We start from the raw sequence: 20,610 nt of genomic DNA on the forward strand, positions 1-20,610 counted from the left end.
TGGTGCCAGAGAGAGAGAAAGAGAGAGAGAGAAAGAGAGAGAGAGAGAGAGAGAGAGAAAGAGAGAGAGAGAAAGAGAGAGAGAGAGAGAGAGAGAGAGAGAGAGAGAGAGAGAGAGAGAGAGAGAGAGAGAGAGAGACTTGAGGACTTGGAGATGGGGAGGGTGGAAAGAAATATTGAGATGAAATTATTTGGGGATGCTGTATCGTAAGCATTTAGTTCTCAGAAATAATTCAAAAAAACACTTTCACATTGCGCCCAAAAGAAAAATATGTAATTATTACCATAAAGTTCTGACCTAAAGCTGCACATTATTCAAAATCACCAGCTCCTACGGTTTCAACAACGGTGATTTACGTTGACTGGTCATGATTTTACTTTTGATCCGTTCATTTTCTTAGCCGCTTACCCTCACAAGCGTCCTCTTGTTTTTTCAACTGACCTAAGACAAAGGTTGAGTTTGGTTGAGACAGAGTACTTCGGTAGCATGTAAGTATGTATGTGTTCAATCAATATCCGTATCCATGTGGTATTTATGAGGTGACAAAATTTGGGCACTGTATAAAGTTAGTGTACTGTTGACGCTGAGGTCTTCCTGAAATTTGACTACAGCGGTGTGTGCTCTTAAGTGTTAGGTGCATTATTTAAAATATGGGCTAAATGTATGTAAATATAAATATGTGATCTTTAAATGCAGAACTATACCAAAGGTTTCGATTTTTGTTTTATGCCGACTTAGTTGCTTGTACAACAACAACAACAACAACAACAAACAACTCACTGTTGTGTGCAAGCAGCATCAGACGTTTAAACGTGTTTGAATTAGATTGTTTCGTCAACAAGGTCTACGTAGATTTCTTGAGACACCTACGAGTCGGCGTATCAGGTGCGAAGTTCCACGTCAACTTCGTCAGGTCTCGTCGAATCCTGTTGTTGTGTGGCATTTGTCAACTCCGGTTCGAACATACTTATATGGTTGAATTGCAACCACAACTGCATGGAATGTTTTTCAAACACGGGAAGAATAAGAAAATTTCTCCTCTTCAGTTCCTATCTCTTCCAAAGAGCATTCCATAAAAACTTCTTTATCACTGCTGTCTATCTCCTCGAGAGCCCACTTGCAGCGTGTATGATTGTCTATGTAGGAAGCCATTTCTGTTCTGGGGTTGTCTTGGCGTTACGTCACACGGAAGCAGCTTCAACAGAGCCTCGGTTTGAAACAGACATCGGAGGCATTCGCATCACAAAGAAAATGTGCACTATGGCGCTAATTTATTGAATTTCTGTTGTGTTGAGTTTTTTCAATATTTTTTCAAAGCAAATTTTAGCTACATTTGTACAATGGACAAATAAAATATATTTCCTTTTGATTAGACCTTTAACTGGTTGCTAGCCAATCGCAGGAGACAAACAGCCACACTCACAATCACAACTAGGGGCAATTTCGAGTGTCCAATTAATGCTGCCTGTTTTTGGGATGTGGGAGGAAACTGGAGTGCCCAGAGGAAACCCACGCATGGACAAAAAGAACATGCAAACTCCACACAGGGGGATCCAGGATTGAACCTGAGACCTCAGAACTGTGAGGCCAATGCGTTACAGCTGCGCCATCGTGCCACCTACTTTTGATATATCAGTTAACTTTTTGACTTGAATATGCACACAGTGAAGTAGTCCAACCTACGAAAAAGGCTACATAATAAATTTGAAGATGAATCGAGCAGCTGAATCGCAACATTTTGGACCTTTTATTGTTTTGTATTTTTTGCCACTACAAGTATTTTCATTTCTTTCAACTCCCTGGCCACCTTGGGCGAGAGGCTGGCTTCAAATGCGAATGGTCACTAACCAATGGCAGGGCACATTTACACCAATTAGCATTCACGCCTACGGACAATTTAGTCTTCAATGAACCTTCCATGCTTGTCTCGGGAATGTGAAAACTGAAGAAAGAGCAGACGAGCAGAGATTAAGGAGATTTAAACCATGAATTACACACACTCCCTCAACACCTGATCAAAATGTATGTTGTGAAGTATTGTTGTCCATTTCCCCCCCTTTTTTTTATTTCCTTGGTATTACAGCTTTCACAGGCAATTTCTGGAAATGTGTGTGTGTGTGTGTTAGTGGGCGACACGCAGAGGACAGCAAACATCTGCTGTGGTCACTCCTGTTCATCATCTCCTTATCGGTACTGCCGTCCGCGTCTGCTCTTGCTTTTCATGCATGCATGCGCAGTCACACACACACACACACACACACACACACATACACACACACACACACACACACACACACACACACACACACACACACGCATACACACACTCTTTCCTCTGCCGTATGCTGGCATCGTTCCTCGGCCTCCCTGAGCTCCTCATTCTCAGATATCCATCCTTGCTGCAGGTGTGTGCGTTTGTTTTGAGTCCTGAATCTTTGTGGGTCGTCCGAGTCAGGCCGCAGCTTGGCCACACATTTGCCAATGCTCACGCAAAACTCTCTCACTTCAGCAAATGTCACCCTACAGCCAAGTTGTGAGCGTTTTCTCTCAGTTTTTCCCTGAAAACCCACCAACGTGGACGTTTCCAGTGGAGTTCTAAGCCAGATTGACAAGGGCCTTTTAGCTCGGCTTTCCACAAATCGCCTCCCTCCCAAAAAAATCCCCCATCCTTTATGTGTCGTCATCTCCAAACAAACTCCGTGCACCCTCTGCGTTTCGTTATACGCGGCGAGTGTGCGTGCGCGAGCATAATCGAGAGCGGGAGTGTAATGGAGAGAGTGAAAAGACGGGCGTAAATGTAGGACAGGGGGGAGGAGGTTGACTGGGAAGAAAGAAAAAGAAAGAAAAGAAATTGGGGGAGGAAGAGTAAAGGAGAAATGTTTGGCTGGAGACCAAAGAGGAAGATGCTCACATGGGTCGTTTAGTCCAAGTGGGAAATATCTAACGATCTGACTCTTGCTTAACTTGTGCTGATGCATGTGTCATCTATCATTTGGTTTTATGGATTTATATTTCCTTTGTTTGAGTTTGGATTGCGAATGCATCGTTAAAGAGACACAATTCCAATTTTCATGTCTATGAACATTTGTGTAAGTTTGTCGATATGGGTACACCCTGAAGTGGTTGCCAGTCGATAGATACTTTTCACGTGACGTCATGAGTCACATGACTTTTGTTTACCACCCCCATCGGACGGCAAAACTACAATACAACTCGCGTGTTTTAGTGATCTTTTTGTGAATATTGGCTTTCTTATAAGCATTTTACGGCCTTTCCATCATGGTATTTTGTTTTGTGGTTTATGGTTGAAAGAACAGACAGAAAAAGGCGTCTGACACTTCAGGCACTGTCTACCTTTTGCTGGGCATTCAACTAATTTTCTGTTAGCGGTGGCTAAACGTGAAGCTCGTGATTGTCCATTGCCTTTACCTGCACTTTTGCTAATTCGTGGGAGCGGGCTATGCCGATCGTTTTTTTTTAGCGTGAGTGTCGGCCCCTGGCTGAGTAACTTTTCGTGCACACTCGGTCTCTGATGATCTCATCGCTGTTTGTGTAGTTATGGTCTTTAAGCAACAGCTTGAGTTCTGTCACAAAGTGCTCAAATGACTCCCAGTTACCTTGCGCCTTCTCATGAAATTTCTGTCCAGCAAATATGGGGTTTACTTTCGTAATACGTTTTTATCAACTTATGTTCGTCTCCGGCCAGTGTCCACGTATTGCCGACATCCCGTCCTTTTTCGCCGATCCACAGCAGGAGGAAACTGCACTTTTCCTCTTCAGCTCTGTTTTTAAGCGGTCCTGTGAACATGAGTTCGGCGTGTTGCTTGGATCTCCGCCACGCATCTGGTAAATTGGGTGAGTTGGAACACCGAATGCCTCCTCGTCATCTTCGTTAAGTTTATTTTTCTTTCCCGTGAGTCCGTAGTTAGGCTTCCGTCACTCTGACACTATGTTATGATATTTTGTTTATGTGTTATTGAATAACGTAGACGGGAGTCCAACTGTACTGTTTAACGTGAAATTTATTTGGCTTTTTCCCCCCGCCAACCTCTATAGCTCACTTCTTTATCGCCGTGTCTCATCGCGCCCCGCTGACGTTGACACAATGCTCTCAGTTTCACATGTGGCTTCTTTCTTCTTTTTTTTATTCCTCACGCCAGCACAAGTCCCTCAATCACTTCTGGTTAAAGTGTTCGTTTGTCAAAGGACTTTCAAGATAAAAGATCAAAACGATAACCGTGGCCAAAACATTACAGTAAACATTTATCTAGAAAAATCTATTTATTTATCTATTTAACATTTATCCTATTTACCTAGCCATGATATGTAGACACGATCTTGCCGTCCAAAACAAACAAACACGTGGTCGGCGTGATGACAGTGAAAAGTATCTATCGCAGGGCACACGGAGACAGACAACAGTCACAAATCTCAAGGCATCACAGTATTTTTGAACAATCGCTGGAATAAATAAAACATGCTGCAATTGAGCTCATTTTCATGATAACCTTTTGCTCATAGTAAGTTCTTTCTTTTTTTAATGAAATCCAATTAACGTTGTTCGGTAGGTAATGCTTTAGCTGCGTTTCTAATGTTTGTGTGCATGCTCTCATTTGTTCATTGAATCACATTTGAACATGAAGGGCTCATTTGCCAGGGAACCGGAAATGATTACTGCCAATAAATAAAATTCCCGCATGAGATTTGGATTCAATTGTGTGTGCTCCACTCAGACATGCAAAGAAAAAACAAAAATGAAGTTTCCATTGATGCAATATTTAACTGACATATCTCATTCATATGCAAAAATCACTCAGCCATCATTGTGCATTTGGAGCTCACCTGATTGTTAAAAAAAAAAAAAAAAACAATGCGTTAACTGTTAGTCGGATTACAACAACACAATCACCAAAAGCCCACTAAAAGGGCTGAACTTTATTTGGGGTAAATCAGAAGCACTTAAAATGGTGGCAGGTGTGTGCTGACTTCCATTTAATAATGTTACTGATTAATTGTGAGCAGCCACATCTCTGGAAGAGGGTGTGCACACTTGTGCAACCACAGCATCTTAGCTCTTAATTTTTACTTGCCATTTCAAAAATATATACAAAACATTCCAATTGAGTTCTACAATGGATAGGCCATATTAATGATGGGAAAAAGTTTTGAAATGATTTATCTTGGCCTCTAGGCATTTGAACGGGAGTGTGTAGACTTTTTAATCTTTGCATATGATGCATTTATGATCGACAACAATGAAGCAAACTATTTATATAACAAATAACAGACAGCTGAATGAATGTTTATTTGAGATTGTCAGTCAATCTCAAATGTGACTTCATGAGAGGAGCAACAGGAGATGAATGTTTTTGTTGTTGTTGTTGATTTGTATTATACACACGCACAAAGCAAAGAGTGCACCGCTGTCATGAAAATAATGTGTTTGTGTGTGCGTTTTCCACCTCTTCGGAGTGACCTTCTCCGAAATGAAAGGAGATGCAAATATGGAGCTCGATTTGGGGCCTGCTACAAGTCATTTCCACAATGAGCTCCTTTGAGCCCGCTTAGCTCGGGCGCATCGCCGCCGCCAGGATCTTTTTCTCTGTGCATGATCGTAATGAATCTCATTCCCCGGCGCCTTTGTGCCGACCTGTTCTGTTTCTGGAACCCGTCACCTCTCAAGTGCCACGCCCTCAATTATGTGCTGGAACGTTTCCGAAGTGGCGGAAAAGGCAGGAAACCATATTTAGGGTCTTCGGTTCAAGGGTTTGTCAGATTGTTACATCAAAGAGTGGCTCAATTAATGTGGAAAACAATTATTCGATTTCTTTAAAGTGCCACTGACACCTAAAACATAAAACTTAGAATGATGTTAACCAAAAAAAAAAAAAAAATCAGCTGGAATGGACTCATCCATTCATGTTGCCGTATATGGATTTTTTTCATCTCCCACCATGAAAATCCTCTCGAGGCATTCATTTTGGAGAAGCAGCAGGAAATGACATTTTTTCCAGATGCCCACATTGCCCACAAGTGTTTATACCTATTGTACCAGTCAGAAATTAGCTGTTTCTTCTGCGTTAGCCAAAATGCCGGCTCGTTGTATTGCTGGATTTTGCCCGAACACTACGGAGGATGGATTCACTCTTCACACGTTTCAAAAAGACCCGGTTTGTTGTGAAAAATGGATTGCACAGGCGCAAAGGACGAGAGCTTTGTGTGTTCTAAATAACAAGTAGGTGTGTATAGAGTTATTAAAAAAAATAATAGTTAGGGGGACTAATTTGTCTCACAGTTTATAGCACGTTACGTGATAATTTAATAATTAATAAATCTGCTTGGTCTAACGGGCAACATATAACAAAGCACTTGTATTGCGTGTAAGACAATTTAATCACAAACAATACAACACAAAACAATAACAAAATAGAAGTACAAAAACAGTAAGACAGTTTAGTAGTGTGTAACACAAGCTAACTAGCCAAACGACGTATAGTCACCAAAGTCGAACAAATGTTATTTCCAGCGAATGTTCCAGGAAGGCATTGTGGTGTCCGTGTACTTGTCCGAAAGCAGCGATATTAATAAAAAGCTCTGTTCACGTCCGACGACGTAATCCTTCTCCCAGAGCGTAACAAAAGATCCGCACCATAATAACGGAATAAAAGTACGTAAGTCAGGGGTGCTAAATGTGCGCGCGAACCGGTGTTAGCTGGCGCGGATGTGGGTCGGCAGAAAGGAGCCCCCCACACATACACACACTCACTGGTCACCGGTGTCTGGGCACCCCTGACCTACTTACTTCGCCCGGCATGGGTCCTCCTGAGTATGCTCCATATAAAGACTTTTAAAAAGAGTGAGGGAATCGAACGATTATTGGCCAGTCATTTTGAATATTTGATCAGGTTCCTCATCTTCCGCAACTGTCGGGGAGTCTTTTGTTAGTTAGAAGTGATCCACATATCATCTAAATATGGCTCGAAACAATAGGGTAATGTTGCCCCAGTCACCTCCCTCGCTTCTGAGATGTTCTCTTCCTCAAAAAGAACTTCAGTGTCAGAAAAATCTGAAAATCTCTCTTGTTCATCTGCCATAGCAAGTGGCACAGCGTGTTTTCTATGGCGACTGCACCAGTCTGACATCTGTAAATGACATCACAGAGAATATGGCCGCCACTGCGATTTCACGTCATACTTTCGCAACTTTGCGCTTTAATAAAACGCTCCAAGCTCACTTTTTTCAACTCGTATTATCATCAAAGTGAATCATATTATCTAGTTTTGATAACAATACTGATTTTAAAATGTATATTTTGGTGTCAGTGGCGCTTCAATGATATTGTTTCTTTTCATTTATTCTTTTTTTCCGCTTTGTGTGACTGCAGCGATCAAGTGAAGTTTCACCGCAGAAGCAAGCGAGATTGAACTTTTACAATATGAGACGTGAAATCCATTGTCCAAGTCGGCCAATTGATTTTCATCTAGCTGTGTTTTTTTTTTCCGGCGCCGTTAAAGTTCAAGGCGTCAACCTTTCTCATGCTAGATAGCCGTTGAGACGTGTTCTGTCTGTTTTTACGATGTTTTTTTTTTTTTTTTTTTTCTGCACGCAGCCCGGACAATGCAAACGTGTTTGTGATTTAAAAAGGAAAAGAAAGTTAGAAAAATGAATTTTAATTTTTTCCTTTGATGAGCTGCCATGGTATTTTATGAAGTCCTGTAACTATTGCAGCAATCTACGTAATAGCTCAGCGCCCCCTTTGCATTGAGTGTGTGAGTGGGTTTTAGCTTGAACTGAGAAATGTAAACATGTTGATTATCTGAATGATCCTTGGACATTTGCACTCAGTGATGCGCACTACAATCACACAAACACACACAAAGTTTGAGGCGAAGCTGAGAATATGTCACGCCATGCGGGAAGCATCATCGCTCCTCTGAGTTCGGATCAATCACCGGACTCACCAGCCCTCAAAGACGCCGAGACGATCGTGTGTGTGTGAGGAGTCAATGGGCTAGAAAAAAACCCCACAGAGTAGCTAAGCTTGGCATTCATGCTTCATCTTTCTGCAGTCAAACGATTGCATGGACCCTGATTAACCCGAAATGCGACCTTTCCGAAATTTAAATCACGCTTCATCACTGTCCCTCCTGCTGATGTCCAAATATCCAGAATTGATTTTGGGCCTGAGCGGCGGTACAAAAAAATCTAAAAAGATATTTGAAGTAGCTTTGCTACTTTTGTTAATTTAGTCTAGATTTAACTTGCCACAAGTACGTAGCATAATGGAGAATAACTTGCAGTGTAGCTTATATTTTCCAAGTAGCTTGCCCAACACTGTACGGAATGTAAAACAAGAGGTCACCATCGGATAAGTTTAGACCTCAATCGATCTATTTTCTATCCTGCTAATCATCGAGGCTGCGGGTGAGATGGTGACGGTACACCCGGGACTGGTCACTGGGCAATTGCAGGGCACATATAGACAAAGACTGACGACCAGCAACGTAAAAGATGCTTGCAAACACGTTCAAACAATTAAAAGGTGCCCTTTGTTCCCAAATATGATTACTGTGTATATGAAAAGCTAACACGATATCTTTAAATGACTGTAATACGTATTAGAAAGAACTTTAAGCACAGTGCCGAGCGGTTCTACAGTCACACAAACCCAAACCACAATAACAAAACGTGCTTAAAGAAAAATAAATTGATTCATATATTGTAAGCGAACAATGAAAATCTTTGACTAAATATATTCCCTTTAAAAATATACATATTTACCTAGGTGGGACCGTGCCTCAGCTGTAAAGCATTGCCCTCACAGTTCTGAGGTCTAGGGTTCAAATCCTGACTCTGAATGAGTGGAGTTTGCATGTTGTCCCCGTGCCTGTGTGGGATTTCTCCGGGCACTCCGGTTTCCTCCCACAGCCCAAAAACATGCAACATTAATTTGGACACTCTAAATTGCCCCGGGGTGTCCATGTGCCCTGCGATTGGCTGGCAACCAGTTCAGTGTGTACTTCGCCTCCTGCCCATTGACAGCTGGGATAGGCTCCAGCACTCCCGTGACCCTTGTGAGGATAAGCAGCTAAGAAAATGGATGGGTAGTTACCTACATGATGATGACAAAAGCACTAATACAGTTTTTTTGCCCTCATTTTTGCTTGTTTAAAGTTATTCTACACTTTTGTTAATAAAAAAAGGTTTACAAGGCTGGGGGCCGAGTCGCTACAGATATGGCAATGCACTCCCAGCCTAGCATACTCTACAACTAAAGCATACATTTTAAGCAAAAAATAAATATATTTCTTAAATGACTTAATTATAGAAAGTATTTAAACTATACACGTATTTCTACTATGGAGTTTATTATCAGGAAAAGCTAACAAAAACTATTTTTTAGGCTTGGAACGCATTATTTCATTTTCCTTTAATTGTAATGGGAAAACGCGCTTCGGTTTTCGAACATTTCACTTCTCGACCGGCCTTCTGGAACGGATTGTGGTCGAGAACCGAGGCACTACTGTACCTGTAAATGACAATCCTCAACTCACTTCAACATATTTCCTTGCCACATTGCTTTTTCCCAGAACAGAAAGTTTTTTCTTTTTTAATATGAAAGGATCCCTCCACCCCCATGCCCTCCAAATTCAGCAAAAAGGTCCAAGGTTTGAGCTGGGATGGGCACCATGCGCTTGATGTTGGGAAAATGCAGTTCACTGCCTCGCGCAGCAGTTTTTCCATTTGGTGTCGTCTCCTCTGCAGCACTTGTTTGTGCTTTTACTCACCAAACGCCAAACAGGTGTAAGAACAAAGCTGTCACTGCTGTTTTGTCTCGGTTCAACCCCCCCCCTTTGCCACCCACTCTGCAGCCTCTCTTAGCTGTGCAAATGTCAGCCTTCACATCCGTGTTATCAAAGGCTCCGCAGTTGCAGCAGGAAGCCCCCCCCCCCCCCAAAATATCCTGACGGCTCATCCAATTTCCCATGTAAAGAAAAATAATATGATACACAGCTATAGCATCTTTGCAGTAAATATGTAACGTCCTGGACTTTGAAAAAGTATTTACCCTCATAGGGTCATATTTTTATATTCTCATTTTTCCTTATGTGGCACCACGCTAAGCGAGATTTTATGAGGTGACTCCTTCCATCACTTTTACATTAATTTACAAAGGAAATCAAATTGCACTGATCGTATTATGGTTTCATAGTTATATGACGAACAAGGCGTCATGGTGGAACAGCTGGAAAGCGTTGGCCTCACAGTTCTGATGACCCGGGTTCAATCCTGGACCCGCCTGTGTGTTGTTTGCATGTTCTCCCCCTGCCTGTGTGGGTTGCCTCTGGACACCCCGGTTTCCTCCCACATCCCAAAAACGTGCAACATTAATTGGAGACTCTAAATTGCCCCTAGGTGTGATTGGGAGTGCAACTGTTTGTCTCCATGTGTCTCGCGATTGGCTGGCAACCAGTTCACGGTGTACATCACCTCCTGTCCACTGACAGTTGGCATAGGCTCCAGCACTCCTACGAGCCTCGTGAGGATAAGCGGCTAAGAAATTGGATGGATGGAAATTCTAAGTACAAAATCATAATTTGACAATTGATAATTTGACAAATGGAGACATGATTAAAACTCTGGAGTGTGAGGAATTTCTTCTAATACAGGAAGGGCAACAGATCTGTTGTTGGTTATATTTTTGATGGTAAAAGTGTAAAATTGCATTAATGTTGAAGAGCTTTTGTTTAGGAAATAAAAATCTGTTCTTTGCATACCTGAAAACTTCGAAAAGACCGCCAGTCACCAGGGTCCAATGGAGCCTTTTGTTTTTGTTGCTTCCGTCCCCGAGCTCTTCTGAGGCGGAAGAGATGCTGCTGAAGTTGTGACACTGTAATTTGTTGATGCCACATTAGCTAGAATTAAAGATTTCAAAAGAAAAAATAAATGACAAACCTCGTAGAGTGATATTCAATACTGTGCATGTGTAGTATGTGGGGGGAGAAAAATCTGCTATTCATGCTTCAATAGACACAAATTTGCATGCTTTGGAAAACTTTTGAAATATAATACAAGAAACGTGAAATCTCTTTTACTGTATGTATTAATGTTGTGGGTCTATGAATGGTTTAAAGAGAGCTCAGAAGAACCATTTACATAGTTGCATCAAATGTTTTTTATGATGTTCAAGTTAGCCATTGCGCTAATACCGGTTTTTCAATGTTCAAAATAAATTCATCTGCGTGGCAAATAGAAAAAAAAAGGAAAGAACTACCAATGGTGTGTCGAGGGGTTTTGATGATAAGGTTTTACTGACCGTTTCCAGTACTTTTCAGACTTCGAGCCCCGTCAAGCATCGTTAGAAAAACTTAAAAAAATGAGTGCACCTGGCGTTCAAGTCACTCTCGTCCTCCAGTAACATGTGAATATAAAATACAAGTACAAAAATACAAACTGAATACAAAAGATTTCAAGCTAGGACATTAATTCTTACTGTACACGATTACTTCATATAAAGATGCTGGTCTGAGTATGAGTGTTGTTTCGTTATAGATTTTCATTTAAATTAGCAATTTGTTTCACGGCGCCCCCTTGTGGCGATTATCAGGTTTCGCCATCTTCTGTGATTATTATTCGCCTCTGCGTGAAGACTTTGTTCTGATAAGATGACGGCACGTTCCAATTTACGTAGAAACTCATTCGTAAGGTGAGGACCACACGTAGGCAGGGATGGGCAAACTTAAGCACCAAAGGTCTATTTTTACATTTTAACAAGGGGTTGAGGAGTACACTGGGTCATCTGTAGATGGGGTCAAATGTGAAATACAGTAGTTTTGGGAATCTGTAAATTACAACTCATCCATCCATTCTTTTTCTTAGCCCCTTATCCACACAAAGGTTACAGGAGTAAGGAAGTTTCTTTCGGCTTGTCCCTTTCGGGGTCGCCACAGCGTGTCATCCCAGATGAACGCACATATATGTTTGGCACAATTTTTACGCCGGATGCCCTTCCTGACGCAACCCTTCTGAGGGAGTGGAGGCCCCCAGCAACCCTTCTGAGGGAGTGGAGGGCCCCAGTGGTGCTGCAGCCTATTCCATCTCTCAACGGGCCGGAGGCAGGGTACACCCTGGACTGGTTGCCAGCCAGTCGCAGGGCACATAGTGTCGAACAACTAGACGCATTCACAATCACACCTACAGGCAATTTAGTCTTCAATTAATGAACATTTCTGGGATGTGGGAGGAAAACGGAGTGCCCGGAGAAAACCCACACAGCTACACGGAGAACATGCAAACTCCACACAGGTGGGGGTGGGATTTGAACTCCGGTCCTCCAAACCGTGATGCAAACGCTCTTACAAGTTTCCCCACTGTGCTGCCCTAAATTATGACTAACTATAATTAATAATATGAATGCTATTTAATCAAATGCTTAATGCACAGTACCATTGTTCATCTTACTTTAAAAACCACCTCTGCCCTGCAATAGTCAGCTTGTTAAGCTAAATTAATAATTTAGACAAGACTTTTCATAGCTTTTTTTCTTTATTCTTAGAAAAAAAAAGACAAGGTCCAAGTGTTTGGAGGCCCCGCCATCACCCCATTACCCCCAGCTGGCAAGCTCAACTAAAGGACCAGATAAGAAAAAAAAATAGCCATATGAACAATTGATAATATACACCCCATATACAGCAATACATAGTGGTCTACCATAATGTTACCAATAATACGCAACCTCTTAACGAGGCTTCAATTAAACCTGTCGCCACTGATAAGGTTCATTTCAACAGCAACTGACAACCAGTGACGGTTGTGCGTGTTTTGCTTTGACTGGCGTGGGTGGGCTTCAGGTTGCTCTGGTGATGTAGGGGGGGCCACTGATGCCCCCCCCCCCCCCGCCAACCTTAGCTGACCAGTCACGTAACAAAAGGGGGCTTCGCCCGACATTCGTCTGCTGACCTGAGCGCCCCCCCCCCCTTCAACCAATCTGACAAGTGCAAAGTTTAGGAGGCACTGACACACACGCACTTCACACACGTCCATCTGATCGTACGTCTGATGGGTAACCGTTTCTTTGAAATGACTGCGTCACCTACAGCGGGAAATGCTGATGGATCTTCAGTGAAATACAATAACTTGCTTGAAGTCCAACTCATAGTGCATATTAAAGCCAGTAATAGAAAGGGCTGCGTGTGTATGTGTGCTCGTATGCAACGCCGGTTGAACATTTATTCAAGATCCTTGCTCACTGTACTCGTACACTCTTTGTCCTCACCAGTAAGACAATTGAGCACACTAACGGAACAACTAACTTGAAACATTTTTTTCCCCCACTACTTGTAAGACATTTCTGCACAATGCAACGACTCGGCCGCACTAGTAGAATGCTTCTATCTTGCTTGCAGCCTCTTCCCCACAACTGTATGAAATAGCTTCGCTATTAGAACAAATTTGGCAACTGGCCAGTGGGATAACGACACGTTATTAGAGAGGAAAAACTGCTCGTGGGCATTTTGGTGATATTAGTAAATTCCAGGAAGCTACTAGTAAATGACACATGCCATCTATTTGGTGCTAGTGGTATTACCATTGCAACAGTGTACTTAACAAGTATGGATTAATCAATGCCCATACTCAATGGTCAAAAGTGGTACTAGTAGTGGGAAAAATTGTTATTAGTGCACTGAATTGTTTTACAACTGAGGACAAAGTGGAGACTAGTACAATGACCTTCAGATGGATGTCAAGGATATTGAATAAATTGTCAAACGGTTTTCCATATGCGTGTGCCAGATAGCCCAGCAGTGATAAGAGACAGCATAGAGAAGGTATCAAGGTGGAGCCTGAGCGCAGCGCGCCGTCGTCTGAGGCTACAGACACGATTCCAAGTGCAGCTGCAGGTCTGTGCTGTCCAGGAAGTCAGCAGAGAAGACGCTCGGTGGTGTGTGCGGCGCCAGGGGGGTCAGGCTCGTCCCCCCGTCCCCTCCTCCTCCTCCTACCCCCGTGCCGCTCCTGCCGCTGGAGTTCCCCACCATGGAGATGTCCAGCCAGTCCATACTGTCCAGAGCCACGTCGAGCAACCCCAGCTCCGGCGAGTGGGTGGAAAAGCCCAGGTCAGATGTGTCCATTGGGGAGGACGGGTGGTCCAAGATGCCAGAACCGCTCAGCATTTGGCTATGGAGGTCGTCCATGAGAGTCAGGCCACCGCCAGGCTCGACGCCGAGCAGCGTGGAGCTCTCCAGGAAGTCCTCCAGGCGACCACCGCCTGTGCCGGGCTCTCCTGGGGGGGCTGGAGGGGAGATGAGAGGAGAAGTGGGGGTGGGAGGGGAGAGGTGGAGAGGGGATGACGGGGTAGTGGGAGAGGGTGGATCAGAGTGCAGAGGGGCGAGTGATGGGTCCGGGTTGGCCTTAAAACCAGGGATTTCTGTTGGAGAACAAAAAAAAGAAGGGAATTTTTGAAAACTTTGCAAAAAATTGAGTGACATATGACACAATCTCACACTGCCCTATCCTGAACAGAAATCCCTCACTATATTAACTAGAGATGAAAGTGGACTTTCCTGAAAATTCCTGAAAATACAATTACGACCACTGAAGGTGTGAATTCCTGCTCGGTGGGTCCGGGGGCATGCCCCTGTAAAATTTTTGAAAAAATGGATGGTTGTGGTGCATTCTGGCGATATCTGTGAACAAAATTCTGACAGTAAAAGTAAGTAAAATTTTTAAGTCCTGACCCAAAAAAATTGGGCAGAAGTTCCCCAAGGGCCAAGCCCAGATTTTTTTGCCCCCCATCCTCCTATCACTGGATTGCACAAAATCACATTTATCATTAAAATATGCTATCTTATCTCAAGACAAATGAATTAAGTGAACTATTCAGTAAAAAGACATCTAAAATTGCCCTTTTCCCCACGATATACATGCTATAGTATAGATATAGAATATACAGGAAAATATAGCCTAGAATTTCTACACCGTACAGAAAAACATGTTAAAGAAGTTGATCTGTAGTAATTACTATTAGCGTTTAAGTCTCAAATACACTCGACCAGTTTGCTCACTATCTTAGATATAGATCTAGTAATACCAATAGTATAATGACTTCCTTTGTGGCTTCCGTTCTCGCCGAAATTTCTAAATCTCCGAGATATGGCGAGGTCATGAGAATGTGAGGGGAGGGGCGTTACTGTTACTAGTGTTAGTGCCTCAACATGGCTACCCTCGTGAAAGCAAAACAATGAACTCAATAAACGTGTGTTCGTTCAATATTGTCAACTAATATCTGGATTAATTTTAGGCAATTTTTCCTCAATTTTCCGGAAGAATTTTCATGAAAATTGAAAATCCGGAATTCTGGCAAAATCCGGAGGACTTTTATCACAAATTAACATTCAATCAATGTGCATTCAGCATGTCGCAATTATTGTTTTGTTTTGGTCAGTGAACTGCAGTTACTCACCTGTCAATCTCTGGTGCATATAACTTTACTTGCTATTTGAGTTTAATGTGGCAGCAATGACTCATGTTAGGACAAATGGGCTCATATTGTTTTACAAAAAAAACCCCAAACCTTACTGATACTCGTACATTTGGATAAGTCACAAAATACTTTGAGGATAAAAATAACATGACTGGAATGCCGCTGTTTAACACACAAGCCACAGTCAGGCTAATGTAATATGATAAATTCACAAATACCAACGTTAACCCGACGTACAGGTGGTGCACAGACAATACAGACAAGAACAAATCCAAAGAAGCAGCAGGATCTGCCGGACCCACTTGGACCAATGCTTACATTTCTCAATCACCCAAATTTCGTGTCCTTATGCACGTGTAGATAGTAATCTTAAGTGGACAAATACAGTACGACAATGCTCTCTACAGTATCACTTATTGCACAACAAACATTTACATTAACTATGTATAAATAATCTGCCACTACTTTGCAGGTTTCATCTACAGTGGGCGGAGTTTTGAAACGTAACCCCCAAGATAAACAAGGAAACTTGGCAGGAAACCCCCTCGAAATAAAACACACAAACACACACACACTGTGCCTACAATACAAGCTGAACCATACTGTATCGTAGCGAACTACAACTATGCTGAGACACAGTTGAGCGGGTGTGTGTTTGAAACACGTCAGTACCTCCACTCTTGAGAAGGATGTCAAAGAGGTCGTCCATCTGCTGACAATTGACGCCATTCCCCTGCAAACAGAAGAGACTATATTATTTGGGAAGCACATACAAATGTATCAAAAATTATAAATGTCCTATACAACAGTGGTTCCCAACATTTTTTTGCACCACGGACCAGTTTATAGAAGGCATATTTTTTAAATAGACTGGTTGTCAAGGTGTGGCAAATTAACACCACAGGCTCAAAAACGAATGCTAAATGCATGAAAAATATAACTCACCATATTACATAAATGCATAAAAAATAAACCTCACCAAAACACATAGGATAAAAGCACCTCTCATTTTCTTTGAGGTTGCAGGGTCTTCTGCCTACTCAGGTGGCCTTTTCCTTTTGAAAAAAAAAAAAAGCTCTTGAAATAATTTTTTTTACTAATTATTGTTATTTTCCAAGTTAATCTAGTGTTTTGCTCATGAACGTTTTGGTCAAAAGAACAAATCTCTTTATTGAACGGAATGAACTGAATCAGTTTATGAAATGATTCGTTCTTTGTGCGCGGGCGTCGCCAGAAGTGAGTCGGCTGGGAGGAGAAACAGAAGTGCTGCGGCGTTTTGTGCAGTCTTTATGTCAAGTTGAGTCACGCAGCTGTAGCGGCAATGAAAAGCCAGCTATTTTTCAAAACAACACATTTAATGCACAAAAAGGCAATAAAAACGGAAATGATTTAAGTTGGTCATTCTTTCTAATGGGGTCCAGTAACAAATATTTTGTGGACTTGATCGGAGTTTGGGTACCACTGTTCTATAACACAAACATCAACAAAATGTAAATAAAGCGATTCTGTCACAAAGTGAGGAGGTGAAATTAAAAAGGCTGTCAGGAGAAAGGCATTTGGTAGATAGGATGGCGGACATACTTTACAGCGCTTTGAAGGAAGAGAGGTGCTGGGTTTGGGGGAGGGAGGAGTAAACAGAGTGTGCCGGTCATAGGGCGGACACACCCGCTCTCTCTGCTGGGATGGAGTGATGGGAGGAAAGGAGAAAGGAGAGGAAAATGTCAATGAATGTGGGGAAGAACAAGGGGCAGAGATGAAAATGGAGACAAATGTGATGAGCACCGGTCGCGTTGACGGCACCTTGAAGGAAGAGCTCAGGTTGCTTTGGCTTTTGCTGTCCGACATGTCGTCGAAGAAGGGCTGCAGGTTAGGGGGTGCGGTGACACACGAGCTAGCCGGGGGGATGCCATTGGTGTCCACGTGAAGCTCCACTTTCTGTCCCTGGGGAAGGAAATCAATGGCAAGCGTCTATCAGCTGAATCTATTTCAGTCAATCAGGACCTACCATACTTTTCCTATATGAGCTCGTAATTATGTGCAAAACTAATGACGATTCCTGACAAATAATTAAATAGTTAGATGACTGGCAGATGGCTAGATCAACCAGATACAGTTGTGACCATAAGTTTACCTAAAATATCAACGTTTGTAAGATGTGTACCATACTTTAAATAAAAACTGAATAAAATATTTAATTTTGTAATGATACCTAAATTAAACTAAAACACTTCAGGGTAACAATTATTAAATGTCCCCTTCCATCAAAATCCAAATGTTTTCCAATGCTTTATACATACTGTAACATAGCTCAGAATAAGTCTGTGACATGGTTTAAGTTAGACATCTCAGCGGTTTGAACAACAAACTGTTTGCAAACGAAGCAAACAAACAAAGCTTACAGTCAATGCCATCAAGATGTGTGCGGGTTTTGAGCATCTCTCGTAGTGTACAGAGTGAATGAAAACTGAGTGGCAGCTGATATGTATGCAGTACACCGCTCTCGATTTCTTCCCACGTCCTCAGTAGGAACTCATTACTTCCTCAATTGCTACTTTATCTCGCTCTATCTTCATGGGTTAATAAACATTAAGTACAATACAGTGTATATGGGCAGCCGATACGGAATCGTAGTGCGAGCTCATTGTATAACGTTGCTATGAACAGTTGCAGCCATAAGATTGTTGCTGGTTGACAAGAACCAATCATTATTTGTATTTTAATTAAATTAAAGATATCAGCAATCCAATCAGAGCAAAACTTATTTACATAGTCTAAATAGCCAAACAACCAACCAGAATAGCTTGAAAAAGGACATCCTGGGTATTTTAAACATCAAATAATCTTGTCTAAAAATTTACCTTGACACCCCCCTCCCCCCAAAAAGTGATGTAAACTTATGAACACAACTGTATATGGGGAAATGGATGGATTGATGAATGAATAAATGGACAGATGATGACAAATTCATCAATGATTGAGGTTAGCTAAACCAAGAGACAAATGATAGATGACAGATAAATGGACAATAATATTAGATGGCAGACAGAAATTGATAGATGATCGACAGATGGATCATGACATGAATGGATAAATGGTTGACAGAAATAATTAGAACTGGAAAGAAGACAGAAATGGATACGTGGTTCATGGCTAAAAAGATGGATGACTGTAGTCATACCTTTTTAATTGGCTGGTTTGGAGTCTGCCCGTCTTTCTGTTCTTGTGATTGGCCGTCAGTGCTGGGCAGCTTGCTCGGGGACGACTGCAGTCTCTGCACGAACAAAAAGTATGAAGGACACTCACACTCACGAGTACACCTTTAGTTCCGGTCTATACCTGCAGCGTGACACGTTCATTGCTTTTGGCCACCGAGGGTGTTCGGTTCTGACCCTCCGCTGTGTTACTGGTGAGGGCGATCAAGTAGTGGTTGCCATTGGTGTCAGTGACCAGTGTGCCGCCAGCCTTAAGGAGGTCTAATGAAATAGCCTGAGTGTGAATCTGAGTGCTGTTCTGTTGGTTGATCAAGACTGGTGGCACCTATGGAGAGGGGGTGGGGGGTTAAAGAACAACAACAGCATGAGAGTTATTAGCAAAGTAAATTGGATTTTTACATTTATATATAACTGATACTAGATGCATTTGTGTATTTTTTCTGGGTTGTTTACTAAAATTTGTGATCATATGAGATGATATAAACTGAAATCATGTGAGAAAATTGATCTTTGAAAAAAATAGCAGTGTATTTAATTCATGCGTAATAAAATGTCATTATTAAATGGGTTTAAGAAGTGTAATTATGGTACATTGGAACAAGTTGAAAGTCAAAGAAATGTTGGATGAGCACCTTTTAGGGTCGTGCCCGAGTATGTGATGTCAATTCTGGCTCGTAACTCAAAAAACTTGTAAATTGGGGCACTCATAAGTCAATGTACCACTGTCTTATGAATTCTACTGCATAATCTGTACCTATTAAAAACAAATATAATCTTTGATACTGCTCTTTTTATGAATCTCGGTTGTCTTTGTAGGTGTACCTAATGTTGTATGTGTGAGTACATGTCCCTTAGAACCTTTGTTTATCTAATAATGTGAGTGATGAACATGATTTGTGATGAAGTGGGCTCGCTATGCCCACCTGCTGTGTGCCGACAGTGGCCATCTGCTGTCTGTGCTGCTGCCTTTGCAGAGCCTTCAGCTGCTTCCTCTGGTGGCTTTGGTTGGCTTCAGGCTTCTGAGTGGCCACAGTCTGGTTGTGGATCTGCACCTGAACGCGCTTCAGCGGAATTGGGTTCTTGTGCTGCGTTTGGTTCTTCTTCCCTTGAGCCTGTTGCAGCTGGTTCTGCTGGGCCAACTTCTGCTGGGCCATGAGCTGCTTCTGCTGCGTCTGGTGAATGATGAGCTGCTGGAGTTGCTGCTGCTGCTGGAGGAGAATCTGGGATTCCTTTTTATGCCCGTGTTGCTTTTGAGGGCTTGACTTCGGCTCTGAAACCTTCTGCGACTGCTTCGGTTGCCCTGGTTGTTGGACTTGCAGCCGATTAATCTGTTGCAGTCTGATCAGAGTCTCCTGAGAGCACTGCATGGGCTGGAGCACTCTTTTGCTTTGGGCCTCCTCCATGACTCCCGTCATACCTTCCTCATTCTCCTGCTTTACCTTCACCAGGCCATTGGGAAGCACGGGGGACTCAATGGCCGAGGCTTTAACGAGTGGCTCAGATTTAACATCTGGAGATGCAGTTCTCTTGTCACTTCCTTCCCGCTCTGATGCCACGCCTCCTGCCATCTTTCCCAACTCCAGCTGGGACCTAAGAGTCTCCACCAGCCTCTGCTTCTGCCTCAGCATACGGGTCAACTTTTCAATCTGTTTGTCCTTCTCCTGCAGCATCTGGTCTTTGTCAATGGAGGAGGAGTCCATGCTTAGCACAGAGAAAGGCTCCAGGGGCTTAACTGAGACAGGTGATGACCTGTGGAGACTGCAGGAGCTAAGGCCTTCTTCTTTGGGTTGGTTGAGCGTTTGTGAAAGAGGGGAGGTGTTGGATGGGTGCCGAGGAGAGGGATGGAGGGTGAGTTGAGTCAGGGGAGAACTCACCTGAAAAAAAAAAACAAGAGGTGTTGAGAAAAGCCTGCAGAAC

General features: G+C 42.6%; 1 protein-coding gene across 5 annotated transcripts in view; it reads right to left on the bottom strand.

Annotated features, from left to right (window-relative positions):
- Positions 1-128: 128 nt before the first annotated feature.
- mrtfab (myocardin related transcription factor Ab) overlaps positions 129-20,610 on the bottom strand; it is a 58,032-nt gene continuing 37,550 nt past the window's right edge. Inside the window, exons 14-22 of one of the 5 annotated variants that reach the window (XM_061810369.1) lie at positions 19,617-20,567; positions 18,818-19,018; positions 18,660-18,752; positions 17,264-17,422; positions 17,063-17,155; positions 16,154-16,214; positions 11,318-14,425; positions 10,779-10,916; positions 129-146 (exon numbers count right to left, since the gene is read on the bottom strand). In XM_061810369.1, the coding sequence (XP_061666353.1) occupies positions 13,872-14,425; positions 16,154-16,214; positions 17,063-17,155; positions 17,264-17,422; positions 18,660-18,752; positions 18,818-19,018; positions 19,617-20,567 (2,112 nt within the window). In that variant the 3' untranslated portion in view covers positions 129-146; positions 10,779-10,916; positions 11,318-13,871. Of the gene's footprint in view, positions 147-10,778; positions 10,917-11,317; positions 14,426-16,153; positions 16,215-17,062; positions 17,159-17,263; positions 17,423-18,659; positions 18,753-18,817; positions 19,019-19,616; positions 20,568-20,610 lie in introns of those variants that run through there. The other 4 variants (XM_061810371.1, XM_061810370.1, XM_061810368.1 and 1 more) reach the window with 4 other exon arrangements.

Source organism: Syngnathoides biaculeatus, chromosome 22 (assembly GCF_019802595.1).
Source record: "Syngnathoides biaculeatus isolate LvHL_M chromosome 22, ASM1980259v1, whole genome shotgun sequence".
In the NCBI taxonomy this organism is placed as follows: Eukaryota; Metazoa; Chordata; class Actinopteri; order Syngnathiformes; family Syngnathidae; genus Syngnathoides; species Syngnathoides biaculeatus.